At 43.5% G+C, this 24,313-nt stretch overlaps 1 protein-coding gene across 1 annotated transcript in view; it reads left to right on the forward strand.

Moving 5' to 3' along the window:
* LHFPL2 (LHFPL tetraspan subfamily member 2) overlaps positions 1 to 22,592 on the forward strand; it is a 125,237-nt gene extending 102,645 nt beyond the window's left edge. Inside the window, exon 4 of the mRNA XM_048504183.1 lies at positions 20,542 to 22,592. Coding sequence (XP_048360140.1) covers positions 20,542 to 20,798 — 257 coding nt within the window. The 3' untranslated portion in view covers positions 20,799 to 22,592. The remainder of the gene's footprint in view (positions 1 to 20,541) is intronic.
* Positions 22,593 to 24,313: the final 1,721 nt, after the last annotated feature.

A 24,313-nucleotide genomic window follows, 5' to 3' on the forward strand; every position in this document is an offset into this window, starting at 1 on the left:
TGTTCAGATTCATTTGAAGGAAAATGTATCTCTGTTTTCGGCAGCTAAAGGAGTTAAATTTAGATGAACAAATTATCTTCAGAGTCTCCTTCTTCAAAATGTTACAGGGTTAATCAGATTTAAATTTCAGAGTGGAACCTGACAAAGGGTTCTGTAAAAAAAAAGATAAGAAAACAACTTTAAGAAAATAGTACATTACTGTTCAAAGATTACAGCATTTTTGGTTGTGTATGTACTAACAGAAACTTCTAGTAAACAAAAGTTTGTAGATGCCTAGTACTTTCATAAGGAAGTCTGGGGAAAATACAAGTATCAAAAATATTTACCATCACCCATCGGGCCATCACTCTAAACACTCACTGGATCTTATAACCATTGCTGCAGAATGGTAAGATCTATAGAATTAATTAGCATTAATTTAAAAATATTTGGGGCCTGCCTCTCTACATTTTCTGGTGATGATTACCCTTAAATACATAATAAAAAAGCAACATGCTGCCCCAAATCTATATTAGAAAACCACCTGATAAAACAGCAGTATAAAATCTAGACTTGGACCAGTTTGACTTATTCTTCCAACTAGAAAAAAGGTGGGCTTTGCATAATTTCCCAGTCTGAAAGAGAGAAACAAACTTATACCTTCTGAAACAGACTGTGCCACAGAATCACCAAAACAGGTGACATCATTTGCCACAAAGAGGAAAGACCTGAAGGGAGCTTTTGATTGATATGGGAACTTTCAGGTGGGTCCTGGAGTACATTCTGAATTTAATGAGAACTGTGGGCCCAGTAATAGGCAGGTCACCAAAGATCAACATAGTACTAACAGGCCCAGAAGACTGAATTTATCTAAATTTCTTATAAAGCTGGTAAGCAAAAAAAATCTGCTTCAAAAACACACAGGGTAATGTTTTAACTTGCTACAGAATTGTTTTGGTTTTTATAGGCAGGGAAAAATAGTGGAGAGATGCATTTTTAAAACAAATTGTTTTCATTAATTGCTGTTTTCATTACTTCTTCTTTCTCCTTCTCTTCCTCCTCTAATTTGTTCCTTCTCCCTCCCCCTCCCCCCTTCTTCATTGTTGCTGCATTTACCTGTGATGGTTGCTGATGGTGTAATTCCATTTGTCTGGTTAGATTAGGCAAGCCATCAGCTGGCTAGAAAGCCAATTCATTGGTGGGAGAAGCTCTTCCTCCCTTGTGCTTTGGACAATGTTTTTGAGGTGAGGTACTGTGACGTGGTGCACCATAGTGAATATCATCTTCCAGGTATTTCTCATCAAGACACAACTGCATTACTGGGCAGGTCCATAGTAAGTGAACAGGAAAAGATAATCTACTCTGCCGTGGAAGCTTCCTGGGTAAACTTGTGCCAGTGACACCTTCATACATGCACACTCGCACATGCACACAACCTAGCCTACCTCACAAGGTTGCTGTGTGGACAAAATGGAGAATGATGCAAGTAACTTTGAGTCCCTGTTGAGGAAAAAGGGGAGAGATACATAAAATAAAATTAACAAATAATACTAAAATCTTTGGTTTTGCCTTTAAACAAACCCTTCCGTCCAGTTTTATATGTTAGGTTGTATATACTGCAGGTGGAAAATTAATTGCAACAGATAATTACATAGTTCATTGTCTGAGATGGTTCACTACTAAGGACAATTTCACAAAATGTAGCAAATGAGAAGGGGTGATCTTTAGATGGACCAATATGCCTATTTCATGAATTTCCCCTGAAAATCCAGAGACCCTGTGATTCCACAGTAATGGGAGTGGAGAGCTATCAATTTGTAATTGACAAACTCTTGCATAAGTCATCCAGTGAAAGTTGACTGAGCAGTTGTGAAGACTGGTGGGAAAAATCCTTCCCAACAAAGAGCTGGAATCCTCTTGGTTCTATGAAAGTCTGGGTGGACCACCCTGGCTGAAAAGTGGGTTATGTTGGACAAGAAACAAGTTCTGTTCGTCTTTGATGAGTTTTCTTAATAGCATTATTTGAAGAAGGCAGAGAATAACTGCCCAGGGATATCTTTTTCTCCCCACCTACAACTTCCTGGGGTTCTGGAAGACATTGTTTTCCCAGCCAATGACATTCCCCCTTTGTACTACTCTCCAAAAAACCCCTTTTTTCAATACTCAAAGGAGCTGTAAATTAACTCAACATGTGTTTTTCTTAGAACTTCATCTCTACCTCCAACCCAAGAGACAAATGGTTTGAGTCTTCCCTAATAAAAAAGAATTTGCTGCTGTTCCACATCCATCAGTGGGAAAGGAAGGACACAAGCTCCATGATCATTTAAGGTCATGGACAGAGGAACACTGAAGGAAAAACTATGCAAAAACTGGGCATTACTCTGTTGCAGCGGTTCCCAGTATGGTGCCCATGGGCACCATGGCACCTGCTGATACATCTCCAGGGCAGGGCCATGTGGGGATTTTGCCCAGCAAGGTGTTTGATTGACTATTGGAGATTTGATTAACTGAGCAGATTTTTTTTTAATGTTGCTTTCACAGCAGCTGCTATCACAGCACAAAGAATTTAATTGTTTGACTGAAGATAAGTTGCAGCAGCCATTTTATGGCTCACTCTGTCTTCTGTGGCCTATTGTGGCAGCCATTTTGTTGCTGTACCCACCATGCTCTATCAGAACTCTAAAGATGCCCAACGGGATTCCTGCTCTATTGGTTTTCCCTGGTGTATGATCAGTAAGCACACAAGCGGGGGGGGGGGGGCACAGCCACCTGTGCTAAATAGATGAAGGAAACATACACTGTCCCTAACAACACAGTTGAAAGACATAGAAATCTGGCTGGGAAAGTGTAGAATCCACTTCTAGGGGGATCTGGGGTTTTTTTTTGAAGGGGTTGCTTTCTGGCTCTCTCTTCCCTTTGCTTCTTTCCTTCTCTGTCCTATCTTTTTTCTCATCTTAAAAATTCTCAGTATTTAAGAGAAAAATTAGATGACATTGATGCATCTAAAAGATGACTATACCTAATCAGCTTTTTAAAGCATAGTTGTTCTGAAGTTATCCTGCCACTGGTGTACCTATGTGCCTTGACCTCAATGATCTGGTTAGTACTTGGATGGTAGACCATCAAGGATTGCTACACAGAGATTGGCAATGACAAACTACCTCTGTCTCTTGCCTTGAAAATTCTGTGGGATTGTTATGAGTTGACTACAACTTGATGGCCAAAACAACACACCCAAAAGTACCTAAGTAACTAGAATTTCAACAATTTAGCTCTGTACCAAGCTAGAAATGTTATGGCTAGAAAATTAATAAGCTTGAAATGACGCTTTTGTGGGTTTATTGACCGTCTGTAAGGTAAGATGACTACATCTGGATTGTTGCCGATGTTCTGCTGATAACATGATGCACATGTTCGGTTTCTGATTTTGCAAATCATTTGGGCAGATTGTTCATGCAGTTTGTCAGTGTGACTGTAAGCAGACAGAAGTATAAAAATACTGTTTCAAAGTTAGTCTGAAGTCCCCAAGTTTGCTGACAAAATTTGCTTTTTGATACCATTTCCATCAATTGCAAATGAGTGCTTTTTATAATGAGTGTTTGAAACATAGTACTCTTTTGTCAGATTTGATCATCTTTCATTTTTGTTTGTAACTGAAGAAGAAATGCCTTCTTTATATATTTATAATCTTGATTCTTTTGTGTGTGTATGTTAATCGGTTCCTGAAATTTGTCATGGAGAAGAAAAAAAACCTGTACCAGTTGTTTACATTTCCCTACAGTTTCTTAGGTTGCGACCTGGGTATTACATAAGGTTGCTGCATCTCTTCTTTTGAATCTATATCCAAGCAGGAGTTCATAGGACTAACAGATCACTTAAGGGCAGCTCGCAATGTTGGCCAAAGAGTTTAATCCTTCTGCAGATAATAATCAGAACAATCCTAGATAATCTGCCTTCTGGCTCAGAAATTCATCTTGAAATCTAGTTTTTGCTGTCCTCTACAGTTTACTCATCCTTTATGGGGAAGAAGTGTTCTATAAACATTTAGAAACTAGACTATTCAGAAAAGAGCAAGTCATCTTCAAAGAGTCTGGAGAACAGTGAAGCAGTAATTGCTTTTTAAGAAAGAAAAGAAACTGGACAAGCTGTTGTTTGAACATCACTGGGATTTTTAAGAAGGCTGTGAATCACTTGGAAGTCCTGGCTGTGAGCAATTTTGTTCTTCAAATATGAACGGGGAATTAACTCAAAGTGGCTAGATAATAGCATATTTTCAACCATCAAATATCAGCCACCCAACTGTTCATATCATAATAGTCTTTGGTGCCTCCTGTTGTTGGGCTGTATCCTGCATAATTTTTTTGCTTGCAATAGATCTTTTGTATAAGCTAAAATGCAAGAAGATGACCATGGTAGTACTAAGTCAAACTGACTAAATTCCCAGTGTATTTCCATTTGCACAAAGTATTGTGCAGCCAGTTTGTTCTGGGTTGTCATATATAAAGGGAGAAAAACACCAAGGTGTTTCACAACATCTTGCACGAGCGGAACTGTGTTGAATCTGTTTGGTGTGTCCACCTGAACATCATTGGATCCAAGCCATCATTTCATGTTTGAAGTACACTATAAGCCCTGACCTTGATGGGCAGGCTAGTCCGATTAATCAGATCTCAGTATTAACAGAGGCCAGAGGCGTAGCTCCAAGGGGACGGGGGGGGCACGACGCACTGGGCACATGCCCCTGTGGGGGTGTGGTGAGGGGGGCGTTCCAGGGGCAGGGCAGGGCTGGAGGACGCACCAGTGCACCAGGCGCTTCCCCCCCTTGCTACGCCTCTGCCAGAGGCAGCCTTGATTAGTACTTGGATGGGAGAGTGCTAAGGAAGTCCAGGGTTGCTACGCAGAGGAAAGCAAAGGGAAACTAACTCAATGTTTTTTGACTTGAGAACTATAAATCAGCTGTGACTTCACAACACTTTCCACCACCATAAATGCCCATTTAAGAAAATTAATCTTGGGGTGGGGGGTGGGGGGTTTGCATTCTGTGAAAGACTTGCTGGGGGAAATCTGACATCTTTGTGCTAGCATTGTCTTTACAACTGTGTCTCAAAGACTTCTTCCCAGTGCTTCAATGACAGAGAAATCATACGTCATATGGGAGATCCTTGATTACATCTTCCAATTTTTTTGTTTCTTGTGAAATGTGTGCCTGTTCAGCATTCTCTCTCTTTATGCCATGTTTATTTTATGCTCCCATCCTAGCTTTTCAAATGTTATCTGTTCTTAACCTTTGAAAGAGAACAGGTCACCACAGTTTGTAAGACTGATGAGATTTAACTGGTGGGATTTAAGTATAGTTGAATTTTACTTGTGTCTTTTTGAATCCTGCTTCTGTGCCAGGCCACCATGTGAACTGTGCATAGATCCTTCTTCAGAATGTTTCTTTCTTTCTCACACTGAAATTAATCCCATGTGTCTTTACTGCCTCCTTGCTTCTCCATCTTACTATAGAACATTGTTCCCTCGCCCCCTTTCAACTTCAGTCAAGACTTCGATAGCCTTCTTTCTTTGATTCCGTTGCGCCTTCATTCACTTAATTCACTTGGATAAGCTCACTGCTCCAGCGGCCTCCTGCCTTCCTTCCATGGGCACAACGGCGGGAGGCACAAAACCGCCCCTCTCCTCCACTGTACTGACTCAGCTTGGAAAATCTGGGTTGGCTCGAGGGAGGCACCTAAAGACAGAGCCAGCCTGCTGCCAGGAGCTTGCGTGCTGCTGAGGCGCCCGTCAGAGTCGCTTCCTTCCTCCCTAGGCCCTCGGGGGCGGGGGTGGCTCAGATGGGCACTGCGACGGCAGGCTGGCTCCTGGGTCACCCGCGGTGGCACCCTGCCTCCCTATAGACCAGCTTCTGCCCTCCCCAGGTTCTGGGAAGGGCAGGAGGCGGTCTGCAGGGAGGCAGGGGGCATGTCGGACGGGTGCCGTGGCAGCAGGCTGGCCCAGGATCCGGCCTGCCACTGCAGTACCCCTCTGGGCCACCCCAAGTCCCATCCCTGAATGTGGGGGGCACAGGGGCAGGCGGGGTGCATGCCCAGAGCAGGTGTTGTCCCAGGGAACCATTTTCCCCCCCCCCCCCCAATATGCCTCTGCTTTCTTCCCTAGCCTCCTCCTTTGGCCTGGGAATCTGGACTACTTACAACCAAGGCCAATTGGTTGACCATAAATATAACTTGATTTTATCCTTGACCTACCTCTCTCTTTTGCTCTCTCTATATAATCTGTTATCAAGTTGTGTTGTTTCTCCCTGTATAGCCACTGTAACAACGAACATATTCCCTTAGGTTATATGCTTCCAACCTAACTACCACATCCTCTTTCACTCTGGCCTTCCTGTACCATACCTCAATGCCTCCTATGTGGCTTCAAAGCCCTCCTCTCAGTAATGCTCTGTATTTGCCCTTTGACCTACAGTGCAGGCTGAAGAGGCGTCTCCTCATTCGAAGTCAGTTGAAATCAATAGGCCAAGAAGAGTATAGTTCAGTTTGGGATTGTGCATTTGATCGCCATCTTCAACTTGAACCAGGTTTTCAGTACAATGCTAAGAAGAGTTACTCCAGTCTAAGCCCATTTGTTTCAGTGGGCTTAGACTGGAATAATTGCATAGGATTGTGCTGCTAAAGTAATTTGCATAGCATTTGTCCTCATTCTTCCCTTGCTATTCTCATCCTTCTTTCAACTGTTGTCTTTTTTAGACTTCAAACTCCTTATAGCCATGGCTTCTTTTTCCCTGCTGGGGAACTCTGGAAAGCTCCATCACATTCACAAAATTGGTTTCCATGCTTATGATGAAAACTGCGTTCATATTTCAAATCCTATTTTAAGCACTGTTTGTGCTAAGTTTCTGCCTAAACCGTTTAACCTGCCTTCTGTATTTCCAGGAGACCTCCTTTGTGTGTTTTATAGTGGAAATCCTGACACAATCTCAAGCATCATGCTGAATGTTGCGGTTCTTGTGCTTAGGTGGCTGCTTTCCAGTAGTACAGCTCATTATGTACTTGCCTGCTGCACATTTATAGCACAGGAAAATACCATATAGAGGAAAAGGAGAATATGACGACCGGAGAACGCTCATTCGTAACTGGAATGTCTTCGGAGGAGGTCGGTGGCAGAGACCTCCTGTAGTGCTGTGAGTGGAGTGTGGTGTGAGAGACCACTAACCCAACGATCTATCGGAGGAGGCTGGTGGCAGCAGCCTCCTGGTCTCCACTTGCTTGCAAATCACAGGGAGAGGCCGGTGACAGGGGTCTTCTTTCTGCCCTGTGGCCCACCATCTAACCATCCTGCCCTGTGGCCCATTATCTAGCCATCTGGCGTCACCTGGCCATTGGGTGCAGATGCGGAACGTCAAGAGTCATATCCATCAGGATTTTTATAGACTTGGAAATGGACCTGGACTCTTTTGTCCACTAATGACCTTGCGGCTCTGGAGACACATAAATGATCAAGTGATTGACAGCTTTGGACTTGAATGTCATCACAGTCAGCGAGTGATCCGGCCTTCATTCATCTCTCCACCTTATTACTTGAAGCACCAGCACTTTCTTAGTTTCTTAGCTTCTTAGCTTCTTAGTTTTTTAGTCTATTTATTAGTTAGCCTAACTATATTTATTTAGACTAGTGGTTGTCTAGAAGCAGAAAACAAAGGTGTTGAATGCTGTCGGCAACCAGTATATGTATGTGTATAGACTAGGCTATTAGAGTAGGTGTTATTGCAAGGCTACTGTTAGTATATACTAGGCCTAACTATGGGAGGTGGCAGTGAGGGGGCAGAACATGGGAACCAGGGGATCCCAGTGGTCTGGGGACGGGGTAGATATGTCGGTAGGAGGGGGCCATATGAGAGAAGGGGGGGAGATGTATTTATGCTCGACCCCCTTCTGGCCTCCGGCCTATCCCGAGGCATGTGGGCAGTGGGGCTCAGGTATACCCTACTTCGAGCCTGGTGTTGATTAATGCCAGGTCCATTAATAATAAAACAACGACACTCCGAGACTTCCTCGGGGTGCAGTCAATGGACCTGGCCTGCATCACTGAGACCTGGGTGCGGGAAGGCGAAACGGTCGCCTTGAATGAAGTCTCGCCCCCAGGTTTCGCTTGTGTCCACCAGCCTCGAACACAGGGCCGGGGGGGAGGTGTGGCGATGTTCATCCGGGAGTCTATCGCCTTCAGGGCAGTCCCTGCCCCTCAAATTTCCGGGTTCGAGTGTGCCGGACTGGAGTGGCTGTCAGGGGAGAGGTTGGCCGTTCTCCTGGTGTACCGGTCGCCTAGCGCACCCGGTGACGGCCTGCCACGGCTGCTGGAGGCGGTGGCCGAGTGGACGTTGCGATTCCCCCGACTTATTGTCTTGGGGGATTTCAACGTCCATGTGGACACCGCCTCATGCTCAGCGGCAGTGGACCTGGTGTCATCCATGGCGACGCTGGGACTCTCCCTATTACATACTGGCGCCACTCATGAGGCCGGTCACACTTTAGACCTGGTTTTTGGGGCAGGAGTGAATATGGTCGTATCCTCTGTTAGCAGAGTGCCATGGTCCGACCATTTTGCCCTGGAGGTCCGGGTGGATTTGCCGCGCCAACCCTGTCTAGGCGACGGACTTATTTATGTCCGCCCGCGGAGACTTATGGAACCAGATGGGTTCCTGAATGCTCTGCGGGACCCTGAGCCCCCTGGCACCCTCGATGAGCAGGTGACAGACTGGAATTCCAGGCTCTCTGATGCCATCGAGGAGATTGCTCCCAAGCGCCCTCTGCGTCCCCGCTTACGGCAGGCCCCTTGGTATACCGAGGAGCTGCGCCAAATGAAGCGGAAACTCAGACGGCTAGAGCGAGTGTGGAGGAAGCTCCGTGACGAAGGGACGCGAACAACTTATAGGACGTTTATGAAGGCCTATGAGTTGGCGACACGGAGGGCGAAGAATGCTCATTTCTCGTCCTCCCTCGCATCTGCTAGCTCCCGCCCAGCACAACTTTTTCGGATTGTCCGATCCCTCACCTCTTTGGTGGAGGGGTCTACAAATTCTCAATTGGCGATTGGCTGTGAGGCATTTCAGAGCTTTTTTGTAGATAAAGTCGCGTCCCTCCGCCGGGACCTTCCGGCCACATTTGATACAGTAACGGAACTCGAGGCTCCCTCGCCGGCTTCAGGTCCTAGTTTGGACCGGTTTTCCCTACTCTGTGAGTCCGATGTTGACAGGGCCCTGGCTGCTGTTAGACCTACTACCTGTCCTCTGGATCCGTGCCCCTCCTGGCTGATCAAAGCTTGCCGGGAGGAGTTACGACCCCACCTGTTGAATATAGCTAACTGCTCCCTTGAGCAAGGAGTATTTCCGGGTGGGTTGAAGGAGGCAGTGGTCCGCCCACTCTTAAAAAGACCATCTTTAGATCCTGGAGATCTGGCCAATTACCGTCCCGTTTCGAACCTGTCGTTCCTCGGGAAGGTAATTGAGAGAGTGGTGTTGGAGCAGCTTCAGGGCTTTCTGGAGGACACATCGGCGCTCGATCCCTTCCAGTCCGGCTTCCGTGCTGGGCATGGGACGGAGACCGTTCTCATCGCCATCACAGATATGCTCCGCATGCAGCTAGACCGAGGCGGATCGGCGCTGCTGGTGTTGCTCGATCTTACAGCAGCGTTTGATGTGGTCGATCACGACCTTTTGATCCACCGCCTGGCTGCCTCTGGAATACGAGGCACTGTCCTTCAATGGATTGCCTCGTTTCTCCAGGGTCGGGGCCAGCAGGTATGGTGCGGGGATGAGGCCTCCCACAGAGCCCCACTTAATTGTGGGGTTCCTCAGGGGGCCTTGCTCTCCCCGCTCTTTGGCTGCCAGCATGGCTGATGGGCTGGCCTCAACCCGGGCCAGAGCCTTTACGGCTCTGGCCCCTGCCTGGTGGAATGCTTTACCTCCGGCTGTGCGGGCCCTGCGGGACCTTAACGAGTTCCGTAGGAGCTCTTCCACCGGGCTTTTGGGGAGGCCAGCCATGGATCTACTGCCCCCTACCGACACTGAAATTGAAACCGAAATTGAGGCTGCCGTTCCATCCTATTATAGCTGGGCCTGCTTTACTTATAAATTCCATCGCAGGCCCTGTCTACCTCCTCCCCTCCTTTTTTCTTTTTTGGCCTTTGACGGGGCGCCTGTCTTAAACAATTTTATAAATCGGGTTGTTAACTTACAGTTTTCTCGTTGTAAACTGCTGCTTAGGTTTTAATGATTTTAGTATTTTATGCTGTTGATCTGCTGTTTGATGTAGCAGCCATGTTGTGAGCCGCCTTGAGCCCTCCGGGGATAAGGCGGCCTATAAGTTCAATAAAATAAAATAAAATAAAAATATGAGCCATTAGCAAGGCCTGGTTCATATATGGAATAGAATAATTTGACAAAGCCCTTAGGTGGCAGAATAGACTGCACCATTTCTGGCAACAGATAGACGAGTCGAATTTTGAATATCCCTTTGCATAAAATGCTCCATAAAAGCTAGCACCACAAGGCCATTCCACCCTCTACAAGCTGATTGTCTATTTTCAAGAGAGTTTTAAAATCAGGAGATATTGCCAAATATGTTCCTCCATCAACAGACTGGCACAGTCTATTCTACCACCTCAGTGTTCTGCCACTTCCTTCTCTTGCTTGTATGAGCAGACGTGAAAGCAAACAAAACTAATCCCCAGTAGTGCAGGCAATAAATCTTTTAAATATTCTAACTTGATTGTGGCTGTTTACACAACCAATTATCCTTGCTGTCCAGGGGAGAAAAGGGCAATACAGAATTTCCTAAGACTCTTGCCTGTTGAGATTGCAGAGGCTCCAGGCTATGCTGTTCAGCATGCATCATTTCTCCAGTTGATTAATAATAGTACACCAAAAAGGCCTTTAGGAAATAGGTGGCATAAGCGCTAACACTAACATAGAGGAGGAAATAAAAGTTGGTGAGAATAGGCTGTGATTCTTTCTGCTTTACCTTACTGTCATTCAGTCTTTGGGCTTTTTCTGGGGCTATTATTTATTCCCAAGTCCCCTTTCGCTATTGATGCTGGTGTGAGAAAGCTTTCTCTCAGTGTTCCCTTTTCATGTAACAGAGAAGGAGGTTAAAACTGAGACTTGACTATAATCATGTCTACCAAGCCTATATCCCTATCATATTTTTCTTAGCACATTGTCGAGGAAGCTGGACAGTAAGGCTGTACCCTAGAGTGATAATGGAGACATATTTTGTATGGTGGGTTGGAATGTTACCCCAAGGCCAGTTCTGAAATAGGTTTACAAGTACACAGTAAAATGTAGTGCCAGTCAGCACATCTTACGAAATTTAACCTTTTAGGAAAACTGACCAGCAGCCTGACAGTGGCATGTCTTTTTCATCTTTAGACTGACGAGACTAAACTTGAGTAAAATTAGTCAATAGAACAGCATGCCCCAGGGTCACACATAAAAAGGAAATTGCATCAGAGGTTGTGAAATGCCTTTTCAACTTTCCTTTGCTTCTTTATTGGGACCACAATGTGGACCTAATCATGTTAACTCACACAAAAATCCCTCTGATTCCAATGGGACATCTTTCCAGTTAAGTAAGTGCTGAATTACAGCTCCAGTAATTTGTGAAAAGTGAATTACAAGGTTACTATGAAATCTTGTTTTTTAGGGATTCTGTGACTGCAGAAGAAAAGTCTAAGAAACAACTATATAATATTTAAGCTGAACTGTATCTGAAAACTGAAACTGAATAAATATTATCAAGTTTGTGCTTGAAAAACTAAATACTGAAATCTCTGTCCCAAGCTCCAGTGTATATATATTTCTCCTGCTTATTTGCCTCATCCATTCCATCTCTCCAAGTTACATCCTTTCCCCATCTCCTCCCTATTACTAAATCATTTATTCTGTTTACATTTAAAATCTGCCTCAGTACTTATTTTGTGTGCCTTATTAAGGGCTTTGCCTTAGAAGGTTTACGTCAACAGGCATCTGTCACATTCTGGGTCAGTTATAGGACTGAGGATAAGTGCTTTTATTATACCAAACACTACCATTTCTTAAACTCCTCAGTCCCTAAAGGGAAAAAGGCAGGAAAAATCTGACAGGACTGGTAATTGAAGTTAAGATGGTGTGGGGGTCTGTCATAGAGATCGCAAGATATTCATAAGTATTTCCCAAATAAATGCATTCAAGCAATTGATGGAAGTCTCTTGAAATCGGAATGTTTTTGCCATCAGAGTCTGATCCTAAAGGATCTTTTAAGAGTGGTCTGAAAAAGACATCATAAGATTAATCACGTTGTTGGTTCACTGCAGAAGTTTACTACTAGATAGAATGAAAGGGAACATGGCTCTGTTGAGGTAGGATTAGCATTAAAAAGATGCAAGCAATGGCAAATCACCTCTGTTAATATTTTCCCTTGAAAACACTTGGGGGTTACCATAAATTAGCTGCATCTTGACTACGACAGTTTGATGTTAAATTACTGTAGAGAGAAACAGACCGACAGATAGTCTTCACTATATTTCAGCAAAGTTGTCCACCATTCCTGAATTTCTTATTTACCATATTTTAACACAGTTTGAAAACTACTGGTGTAGTGTGTGCAACAATCCTTATGATAAGGGGTTTTGCAAAAGGAACAGAAACTAGACAACAAACAATAATAGCTCAGCCTCTTCCGTTTTTAGCTGTCTTATGATTTTAACTGTTCCTTAAAATAAATTTGTACATTGTGAAATATATGTGTACAATATAAATATATAAAAATGTAACCCAGTTACCAAACCCATCCTGGAAAACCCCTGATGTGCCAGCCAACTCTTGTACTTTTCAGTTTCAGATCCTTCAGCATTCCTTGTTCTCTCTTGCCAATTTGTGTTGCAGAATCATCAAGAAAACTGAGAGTATATCTGATTTTTTCCAGAACTTTTTTCTGTGTCAAAAGTGAATTTTATAGGAGTACATCTATCAAATATGCATCAAAGCCTTAACTTAGCCTTTTAAGTTCTACTTAGTGATTATTACAAAAATGGTGGGAGGGGACCATGTCATGTGATTCTGTAAGAGTTATACATATGGATATGTGATGCTACCTTATACCATCAGCCCATCAAAGTCAGTATTGTCTACTCAGACTGGCAGAGCCATCCAGGATCTCAGCCAGAGGACTATCACCTGTTAAACTGGAGATGCTAGGGACTGAACCTGAGACCTTCCAAGCAGTCTTTGCCACTGAGTAACAGTCCTTCCCCAGCTTATTTCCATGGGATTATTAGCAGAAGCTTAAAGCTCTGCCATTTAAATGAGTGGGATTCAGTAGTATTTAATTTTAGCTGGATTTTCTTCAATGTTGCTCTAGAGCAGGGGTTTGCAACCTGCAGCTCGCCAGATGTTCATGGACTACAATTCCCATCAGCCAATTGGCCATGCTGGCAGGGGCTGATGGGAATTGTAGTCCATGAACATCTGGAGAGCCGCAGGCTGCAGACCCCTGTTCTAGAGATCTGTGGCCCCTCGCCTGATCTCATCGGATCTTGGAAGGCTAAACAGGGTTGACCCTGTCAAGTATTTGGGTGGGAGACTTTCAAGGAATACCAGGATTGTGATGCAAAGTCAGACAGTGGCAAACCACCTCTGAATGTCTCTTGCTAGAAAAACCCACTAGGGGTTACCGTAAGTCAGATGTGACCTTACAGAAGAGAAAGGTGGGGTATAAATCTATTAGTCTAACCTTGATGCTCAGGTCCTTCCTTTTGTAAGATTCATAATTCAATTTGCTTGCAGGCCAGTCTGACCTGGTTTCACAATTTATATTCACAATATAGCTTGTTTTTTATTTCATTTATTTAACAATTAATAGCAAAAAGCAATTATTTGCTTTTAACTTGGGCAGGGCGGTAGAAAAATACAATTTTTCAATAATTTATATTTTGAATTGCCATAAAGGAACAATGCAAATTAAAACGTTAAAACTTATCATTTCAAATGTTTCAGTTAAAACATATTCCTGAACCTTGCGGGGGGGGGGGGGGGAATTTTGCCACAATGTACTTTTGCTGAAAGCACATGGATAGGCCAGGGACACAAATATACAAGTATCAAGCATTATTACAATAATAAACAAACCTTCATTACTTTCTTAAACCTTAAAGATACATATCATTTTAACATTTGTGGGTAAAAAGATAATTGTTGTCTACTTATTTATACGTTAAAAGATCCTTTCCTACTTTTTAAATTGCAAAGTCGTATCAAGATCTCAAAATTAATCTGGTGTAACAAATCTGCTTCGATGCTAAGCATAGATAAGGTATCGTGTCTGTCTTGTCACAGACAGTTTTTATATGCTTCAGGTGCGAAAATGAACATTCAGTTGTGCAATTTGTGACCATCCATGCTAAAAATATATGCAAGCCAATCTCTACATTTAGAAAAGCACATTAAATTTTGTTTTCTACCATTATTTTATAAAGCTCATCATGACTGAATATTTATTATTTATTAGTTTTCTTATACCGCTCAATCCCCGAAGGGCTTTGAGTGGTGAACATAATATAAAATAGTTTAAAAACACAACATAAAACAACTAAATATCATTAAATAAAACCAGGAACCATATAACGTAAGATGGCGCCATTTCCCTCCCCCCTCCCCACCCTTATACCCACGGGAGGACAGATGGAACAGCAGCGATGTATTTAGCCAGGCTGGCCAAATGCCTGGCAGAACAGGTCAGTCTTACAGGCCCTGTGGAAACTCTGCAGGTCCCGCAGGCCCCTGATCTCCCTCGGAAGCCTGTTCCACCAGGTTGGAGCCAGGGCTGTAAAAGGGGCCTGATTACTTTAGGGCCAGGGATTACCCATTGGTACTCCTTCCAAGCATGGAGGGGCCTAACAGGACGATATAGGGAGAGGTGCTCCCTCAGGTATGCAGGTCCAAGGCCGTGAATGGCTTTGAAGGTCAAGACCAATACTTTAAACAGGACCCGGAACTCGATCGGCAGCCAGTGCAGATAGTATAGGACCAGCATGTTCCCATATGAAGCCTGGCTGCCGCATTCTGTAGGAGTTTCAGTTTCCAGATCATGGCTAAAGGTAAGCCCGCATAGAGCGAGTTACAGTAGTCTAATCTGGAGGTGACTGTTGCATGCATCACAGTGGCTAGATCAGGACGGGAGAGATAAGGGACCAATTGCCGTGCCTGCCACAGATCATAAAACGCCATCTGAGCTGTTCGGGTGACCTGGGCTTCCAGTTATAAAGCTGGATATAGTTTTCAGAGTTTTTTCTGCGTTGAACTTATGGTGAACATATGAGTGAAACTGCTGAAGCTCCAGATAAAGTAGCGTTTAAGTCACCTGGGTAAGCATCAATTAGCTTTTGTCAACACTTCAAGTACCTTTTAGTTTCAGCAGATGAGGAAGTTGCATCATTTGGGAGGTCATTTGGAACATCAGTTAGACAAGAAAATCTGCTCTCTTATTGCATACCTCTCCTCTCCTTCTCATCTGTGTTAGTAACTTGTCAACAACTGTATGAAAAGTGGTGGTATGAAATTTATCTCTGGCACTAAGATTTACTTCTGGTGCATCTTCATCATCAGGTACTTTGCTATACACTTGCGAGTTTGAGCTGGCTTGTAATCTACATCCTTTTCAACTGCTTCAGATCTTTCAGATTCATTTGGCCAGTTAATAGTGAATACAGATCTACCCATGTTTGCAAGTTCACATCCTCATTTTGCAGAGCTTGACTTGCTCTTGCAAAATCTCAAAAAATAATTGTGGTGGTAATCCCCTTTTCATTTTCTGTGGTGCCCCATTTCCTCTTTGGTGCCCTAAGCATATGTTTATTATGCTTCATAATTAATTCAGGGCTGCCTGCCTGTTTGTTTCCCCTGACCCATACTGTCCCAGTTAAGTGTTTTAGAGTCAAGGATTTCATTTCGATAGGCTGAGAGCAGAACAGAAGTCTTCCATCCTTCCAGAGTCAGTAAAATGAGTACCCAGCTTGCTGGGGGTTAACTGTAGATGACTGGAGAAGGCAAACCACCCTGTAAATATAATGTAAACATAATGTGATGTCACCTCCCGAGGGTCAGTAATGACCCGGTGCTTGTGCCTTTACCTTTAGGACCCTGAAATCCCACGATACTTTAAATCAGTAATAGGATAAGGCTCCTTGATCTGCTAGCAGTTTTTATTTTCTGTCTTCTTCCTTTGTTTAAACAACACTGCAGTCTTGAACATCTCCTGCATTTACCACATTTGACTAATTTCTGTTCAGTGACATTTTTGACAGAACAGGCAAATGCTCTTTGGTTCTGTTGGGAAATGGGAAGGTTTTTGGTTTGCAATTGAAGAGTGGGTTTGCCAACATACTTTGCTGTTTAATGTGGCAGAACAGCAGCTGTACCGAACTAAATAGCATGCTTCAGCTTATCTAAATAAACGGCTGGGTAACGATGCTCCAAAGGGATTGTTTTTCTCAGCAATCCAGGAGATCTGCTTTATGTCAGTGCAAAGCTGTTGCTGCTCTGGCATTGATCAAAGACAAGGCACATCTACTCTCCACTCCCGTCTTTGGTGCGTTGATAAATTTTAGTTTGTTACTTGAGTTCTTGGTTTTCAACAGCAGTGACCTTTCTTACAATAAGTGTCTGTTCGCTGTTATAGCAGAAATGGAACCACAGTGCATCTCTGAGAATCAGATGCAGGTGACAAGGGAAGATGGTTGCCTTTACACTCTATAATCATTCCCCAGAAACCTCTCACTGAACTCAGTGGAACTGACTAATGACTAAACATGCCTAGGATGAGGCTGCAACAAATGCAAAAATTCCAATTGTCAAACTTCTTTCTGGGCAGGTGCAGAAACAGTTTTTCACATAATCTGAATTGTGCGATATCAGACACTGACAAAGGAATTTCTGATGTTTAGTCTGTCACAGCTGAGGGATCAGCAGGATGGAAGCCTGGTTTATCCTGGTCTACCCAAGATCAAGCAGTAATTATACTCTTATTCTGAGAAGCACAAGACACATCCTCTCATTGTTTATACACAAATAACATAAAGAAATCCCTGAGGTAAAATTGCGGTTTACATCACATATGGATTTCAGCAACCAGTTGGATAACTGCAGTTATTAGTAATCTAGATTGGCGTCTCTTTGTTAGAGAAATATCTGATAAATTTGTCTCAGAATTTATTTTGAACTGTTGCAGATTTTACCTTTAAACCATGGGTGTCAAATTTGTGGCCCTCCAGATGTTATGGGCTACAGTTCCCATCATCCCCTGCCAGCATGATGCTGTAGTCTGTAGTCCATAACATCTGAGGGGCCGGGAGTTTGACACCTGTGCTTTAAACCATTGTTTAGGATGCTTTTATACTATAGGCCCAAAAATGTGCTTTCAGATTTTTCTGTGTACATCTGCAAACATTAGCTTTTTTTCACCGTTCTAGCTTGAAAAGAATAACAGTGGCTTTATACCCAGAATAAATCCTAGAACAAATGGAATGGAGTTTACCACCGTTATTTTCTGGAATGCTCAGAGGTCTCTAGCACCACATTTTCAGAGAAAAAAATAAACAAATGACATGGTTTACTGAAGGCATGTGAGGCTTAGGTAATTATTGTCACACCCAGGGGTCCGAGGCTCCACACCATCCCCTCTTCCTGGCCGCCGGGGTCCATCCTGTGACTCAAACACAGCCTCAGCCTTCCATCATCTCCTCTTCAGCCATCAGGACCCTGTAGCCTTTTAACCTAATCCTGCCATTTCCCCGCCCCCTGGCTTCCAATCTCCATCCTGCCCCCTCAGCCTGGCTCTGCCCCCAAGGGCCCTTTTAAGGCTGTCTTCTCCCCCTGGCCATTTTTGCCTGTTGCAGCCTCAGGAAGCGTTCCCTGGAAAGGAAGTGTAGCAGACCCGCCTGCATCCCTCTCCCCAACCGTGGCTGCAGCTTCCCACCAGCTGCCCCCTGCCCCCACTGTGTTGTTTGTGTCGCTAGTCCGCGGTGCGACCTTTTCCCCAAGGCCTGTCGGATCCCTGCAGCTTGGGCCTCAAGCTGCTGCTGCCCCAAGCCTTTCCCCCATGGCCTGACTTCACTTGCCATGGGCCCAGTGTTGCTCCTGCCCACCCACTGCCCCAGGTAAGGAACTCCCTCGGTGGCCAACTTGCTGGGGAAGGTGGGGAATTCTGGTGCTGTGGTTCACAGACAATTATATGCAAGACTGCCACTTGCTAAATCCTCCCAAGTCTCTCAAATCTGGGCGGCAGTGAGTTGTCTTTTTTGAAGTCTTGGGAAGGATGTTAGAAATTACTTTCCATTTTTTACGTGCAAACTAGTTAGAAGGGATAACATGTATTCTTTTTATTTAGAAATCATTTACATAGTCTAATGTTTTCTGTATAATTGTGATTATTGTTTATTTAATCTGTTCAAGATAACGAGTGATTTTAAATAAAGATTAGAAGTCAGTGATCATACACGGGTTTCACCTAGATCTGAAATAACAAATTACTGACATATCTTCATTCAGGACACTAGTACTTGCACAGAATAATCATTAAAGAAACTGATCATACTTCTTGGCAGCCTGTGGTTTAATGGTTAATGTGTTGCTTTAAAAATCAGGGAGACTTTTGGTTTCCCTGTACCTGTTTAAAGTTAGAGTAACAGAACTATGAAATCACTGCTCGCAGTGGTGCCCAGGGTCGGACACGACTGAAAAGGAAACGTTACCTTTTTACTTAACAGAACTGATATTTTGTAATCCTATGGGTTTCTTTACTCCAGCTGGCTGGTCTTTCTATCCAAGCAGTTAAGAAACTGTAAGGTACTGCACATGTAAAATCTAAATTGTTTTGAATGAAACAGGAACTAGCTTTTCACAGCTGTTCATACCCTGAAAATTTACTGAGAAATAAGCACCTAGTGACTGTGACTTAAATCTTAGTGGACATTTTAAAGTTCAGAAAAAAATAATAGTAACACATCTCCTGCTGAAAGTAGGTACAAGTTGCAGTGTGGCTACTTTTTACTTTTGTGGTTACTTTTGTGAGTTAAGTGCCAACATGTCTTTTCTGACTTATGTGGTGACCCTATGAATCTGTGTCTTCCAAAATGTCCTACTATTATCAGCTTTGCTCAGGCCTTGCAAACTGAGGGCTGTGGCTTCCTATATAGAGTGAATCCATCTTACTATATTGGTTCTTCCTCTTTTCTGGCTGCCTTTGACTTTTCCTAGCTTTGTTGTCTTTTCCAGTGAGTCTGTCTTCTTATAATGTGACCAAAGTGCAATAGCCTCAGTTTAGTCATTTTAGGGAGAGTTCAGGCTTGATTTGATCTACAACCCACTTGTGTGTGTGTTTTGGCAGTCTATGGTATCTGTCACACTCTCTTCCAACACCACGAGCGTTTCCCCACTTACTCATAGCCCCCTATGCCGCGCGCTACTCTCAGCGGGCGTAATTTCTGGCACACTCCCGGGCTTTCCCACGACCCCGCGCTCTGTGGGGGGTCATCAAAAGGCGCCGTTTTGAAGAGCGCCAGGAATGACGCGTGCTGAGGGGGCGCAACAGCAGCAGCGTCAGGGCGGCTGCGTTGTCGCCGCCACTGTAGTGGGGAGTGCTGGGGGACCCCGCACTACTTGGCTACAGTAGCGCGGGGCAGAAGGTAAGTGGGAAAACACCCCACATTTCAAAGGAATCTATAATTTCCCTGTCAGCTATCTTAATTGTCCTTTTCACCTATACCTGTAATAAGGAATATTATGTCATGAATTAACTTGTTCATGGTTGCCAGTGACACATCCTTACACTTCATAATCTTTTCTAACTCCTTCATGCCTGTTTTTCCCAGTCTCAATCACCTTCTGATTTCTTTGTTGCCATCTCCTTTTTGGTTGATGATGGAGACAAGGAATAGAAAGTCTTGAACAATCTCAGTTTCCACATTGTCCTCCTTAAAGTTTAATACTTCTGGTTACTTTTATGCAGTACAATTAAAGGTGAGTCCAGCTAACCACTTCCTTACGATGAAATTATTTTCCAATGTCACCTCACAGTGAAGATTTGTGTGGAATTCAGTGTTATGCATTTCACTTTGTTAAGTGCAAGACTTTAAAGTCAGGCGGGCGAGGGAAGCCTTATTCCAGGAATACAAGTAATTCGGCTGTTTTTTTCCCCATCTCCATAGTATTGGAGTCAGCTTTTGAAACCCTATCTCTGCCTACATTCCAAGTCTTGACAAGTTCTGCTGCGTTTATCCTTCAGAGTTCTAGCGATAAGCATTCTTTCCTCTGCTAAAATCTTTGACCGTATCCAGGATGTCAGTGCAGCTGTAGAACTATAAACATAAAAATGGAGTGGGGGGGGGGGGAGAGATCTCTAGAGCGCAGTCTGGTCATGCCCCTTCTTGATCATTGAGATGTCTCATTATGGAACATGATATGGTTTTCCTTTTTGTACAAGTTTCCCTAAAGCTTATTACACTTTTGTTCTAACTACTGTTTCTTCATCTTGGCAGGTCTCTTCCTTATCCTAGGCTTGATCTTGTACCCCGCTGGCTGGGGTTGCCAGAAGGCAATAAGCTATTGTGGACCGTATGCTTCTGCTTATAAACTCGGTGATTGTTCCTTGGGCTGGGCCTTCTACACTGCTATAGGTGGCACGGTGCTGACCTTCATCTGTGCTGTTTTCTCTGCCCAAGCTGAAATTGCCACCTCCAGCGACAAAGTACAAGAGGAAATTGAAGAGGGGAAAAGCCTTATTTGTCTTCTTTAATGATCCAAGAAAACTTTCAATGTCTCAGGCATGTTGGTTTCAAGTGGCTTAGCAAACAGACTCCTCTGAGTAATGGAGACACAAGCTTCCTGAGGACCAGGCACTATGCTGTCACTTGGATGGTCACTGAGGACTATGGCAGAATAAGAAGAAAATGATTCTACAGGAATTCTGGCACCTGGCTGCATTGGCAGCATGCTGCAAAACTCATGTTGGCTTCACATTTATATGAACCAAGTGCCTAACAGTTGCAGAAATTATCCATTCTTTTTGACATTCAGCACCATGAAGGAATCCTGAGAAGTATTTTGTTGGAAATGCCAGCATTTTTAAGTATGCACAGAATAAGATGCCCTAGACTAGGCTTTCATTTCAAGGACTTCGGTCTTTAGTTACCATTGGTCAGTGGTAACATTCTCCAGAGCAACACAGCAAATCATGTAGTATAGAACATTATGAAAAAGGTTGTGCTGAAGAAACATTATCTAAATCCAAGCTATTGGGGGGGCGGGGGCGGGGGAGATACTATCTAGATTTTCATTTCAGCAGATTTTCATTTCAGCAGGGACAGTAAGCAATATATTACCCAGAAAATATACTTGAGTCACACAGCTGCTACAATGAAGTACAGGGTAATGTAGCAGCCAGAATCAAAGCTAAATTTTGTTGGTCCCATAGCACAGCCACTCTGTGTAGTTGATCTGCCTGTAAAACAGTAGTAGGCAAAACAAGTATTCTTACTAATATGAAGTATGAGCCCTTGGAAGTTGTGCTTAGGCTTCATCCAGTTGCAGGCTGAATTACGAGAGCTGTCATGGATGGACATAGCTTGAGATTTTCAACAACTGCCTCTTGCTGTCATTTCAACTGCAGAATGCTATCATGCTCATTCTAACACAGATATTAAAGAGGACACATTATCCCATAAGAAACCACATTAAGCTGTATTACTTTTGAACAGCTCTCTTTACTATCTGATTATCAATCAGTTGTAAGTTCTGCCGATTTGCTTCTAAAGTGAACAGACATTTAGTTAATTGCTCCATCCCATTTCTTAGGATTTTATGAAAACAGGTTCAGATAAAAGAGCTGTGTGCATCAGAGGTGCCTATAGAAACAAGAAGGGCTACCTAATGGCTAACTTCCAAATCTAGGTATTAGATTTGCCTTACTAGCATTGATATTGTGCCTTTGATAAGCAGCACCAACACATAAAACAGGTGAAAGCCAGGATGACAGAGAAAATCCTACATCAACCACTAATGATAACCACTTATTTGTGACATACCTAATTTTTTATTGAGATATCCAGTGAAAACGAATGTCTACCCCTCTGACTCAGGATGGCTACAGAATCTTTAAACCACTGTTATAAAAGTATTCCCAGGAGACCCTTGTGAAGTAATGAGTCATAAACTACATACATATATGATTAGCATCTGTGTCAATCTGTTGAGCAACAAGAGTGCTGGTGAAGTCTTCTGGTCAACAGAAAATAAGTTGCCTCTGCAAAGCTGCTGTTACTGCCATTTAGTAAAACCTTGTATGTGCCATCAACATGGGGATCTCAAAGCCATGCAAAGCATAGGAAATGCAGGATGTATTAAGCCTAGAGAAGACTACAAGATTGGCACTATGAGACTGGGGTCTGGCAAGCAAAACAACGAATTTTTCCTAGTTCGCAGACCCAGCAAACTAATTTTATTCTGTTATTTTTGGAAGTGTAGAATACAACTTGTGACCCAAGCCAAACACAGTGGGTTATCCTGACCACCATGTCACTCCAGACTTTTTTTTTTTAAAACAGTCCCTCCCAAAGCAGCAAAACTAGCAGAGTTTAAAGGCCTAATTCAGGGGTCTGCAAACTGCGACTCTGCAGAAGTTCATGGACTACAAATCCCATCCGCCCCAGCCAGCATGGCCAATTGGCCATGCTGGCAGGGGTGGATGGGATTTGTAGTCCATGAACATCTGGAGAGCCGCAGGTTGCAGACCCCTGGCTTAATTGATCACTTATCCATGAGCTACATTTGGCCCAGTAAGTCACTGAGTGTAGAACTGGTCATGGGTAGCAGGCTCGGATAACTCTGGTGAAAAGCCAGAGTTGCCCCAGCATAGTTCTATCTACACAATGTGACTTACTGAGCCAAATGATAACTTTTATGGGATGAATTAGTACAGATTGCTCTTGAGAAAGACTTGTTTGAAAGAACAAATTGATCCTGCCAAATACTGGTTTTTATTTATAAGACCTCCCACGTTTCCCACTTCTCTGTTACTCAAGCAAACATCTTTTGTCTTAATGTGAATTATTGTCAAATATTATAATTAACAAGCACCACTGGATCAGTTAGAAATTCCAAGTTCTGATTTGCATCATCTCCAGAATGTTTTCACCTTTAACCACAAAGCTGTAGAATTTATAATCTATGCTTCACCACGAAACAGGTTATAAGTAATCTGAAAAAGTTAAGTAATTGAAAAGCATGTACACTCACCTGATGTAACAAATGAGAAGTGTTGCACTGTACACAGAGTGAGACTTACCTGTAATTTGTTGCCAGTCCTTACTTCATCTGTCCCAAACCTACATTTCTAAAGCTTTTCAGAAAGTCCTGTCTTGGGCATGTACGTACAGCATTGTTTGAAGACAATATCCTAAGTACAGTAGCTTCCTAAGAAAAGCTTGGGATTTCACTCATTTGCAAATATTGAGAACCCAATCACTTCATTAGCACACAACCAAAATTAACTGTACTTAGGACCAGTCGCGGAGCTACAAGGGGGCGGTGGGGTGCGCCATGGACTGGGTGCACGCCGGGGGTGGGGGCGGAAAATCGCCCCCAGGCCTCTCCCCCTTTCCCCACCCCCATGGCTTTCCCCGCAGGGGCCCCACCCCCCTTCCCACATTTACCTTAGTTCCTTTCCTTTTTCAGGCTGCAAAAGGCCTGTTTGCAGTAAAAACGGCATGAGGAACTACTGTTCCCAGGAGACCTTGGGGCTCTCAAGGTCTCCTGGGAAGTATAGTTCCCATCAGGCTGTTTTTACTGTGAACAGGCCTTTTGCAGTCTGAAAAGTTCCGAAAAAGGAAAAGAACTAAGGTAAGTGTGGGAAAGGGAGACGCGGGGGGGGGGGGGCATGGGGGGTGGAAAATTAGAATGCGCACTGGGTGCAGTTTGGCCCAGCTACGCCTCCGCTTAGGACCCTGTTTTCATATCAATTCATGTGTATTAGTTTAGTTGTGGCACTTCATGTTTTCAAGACAGGATTGTCATGGTTTTTCCAGTTTTCACAAATTGATTGGAACACATCCTCACTTGGAAACAAATTTCATTGCCATGCTACAAAGTTTACAAGTAAGGGACCAAACTCTGGTTAATATTGAACATTCCCTGATTTAAAGAGCCTTCTGAATTTTACCTCTGCAAGTTCAAAAATGCTTTATAAAAATTAAAATTTTAGCTTCACGAGAAGCCAAATGTGACTTCATTAACTCAAGGAACAGTTAGGTCTTT

This window comes from Sphaerodactylus townsendi, linkage group LG07 (genome assembly GCF_021028975.2).
Source record: "Sphaerodactylus townsendi isolate TG3544 linkage group LG07, MPM_Stown_v2.3, whole genome shotgun sequence".
NCBI classification, from domain to species: Eukaryota; Metazoa; Chordata; class Lepidosauria; order Squamata; family Sphaerodactylidae; genus Sphaerodactylus; species Sphaerodactylus townsendi.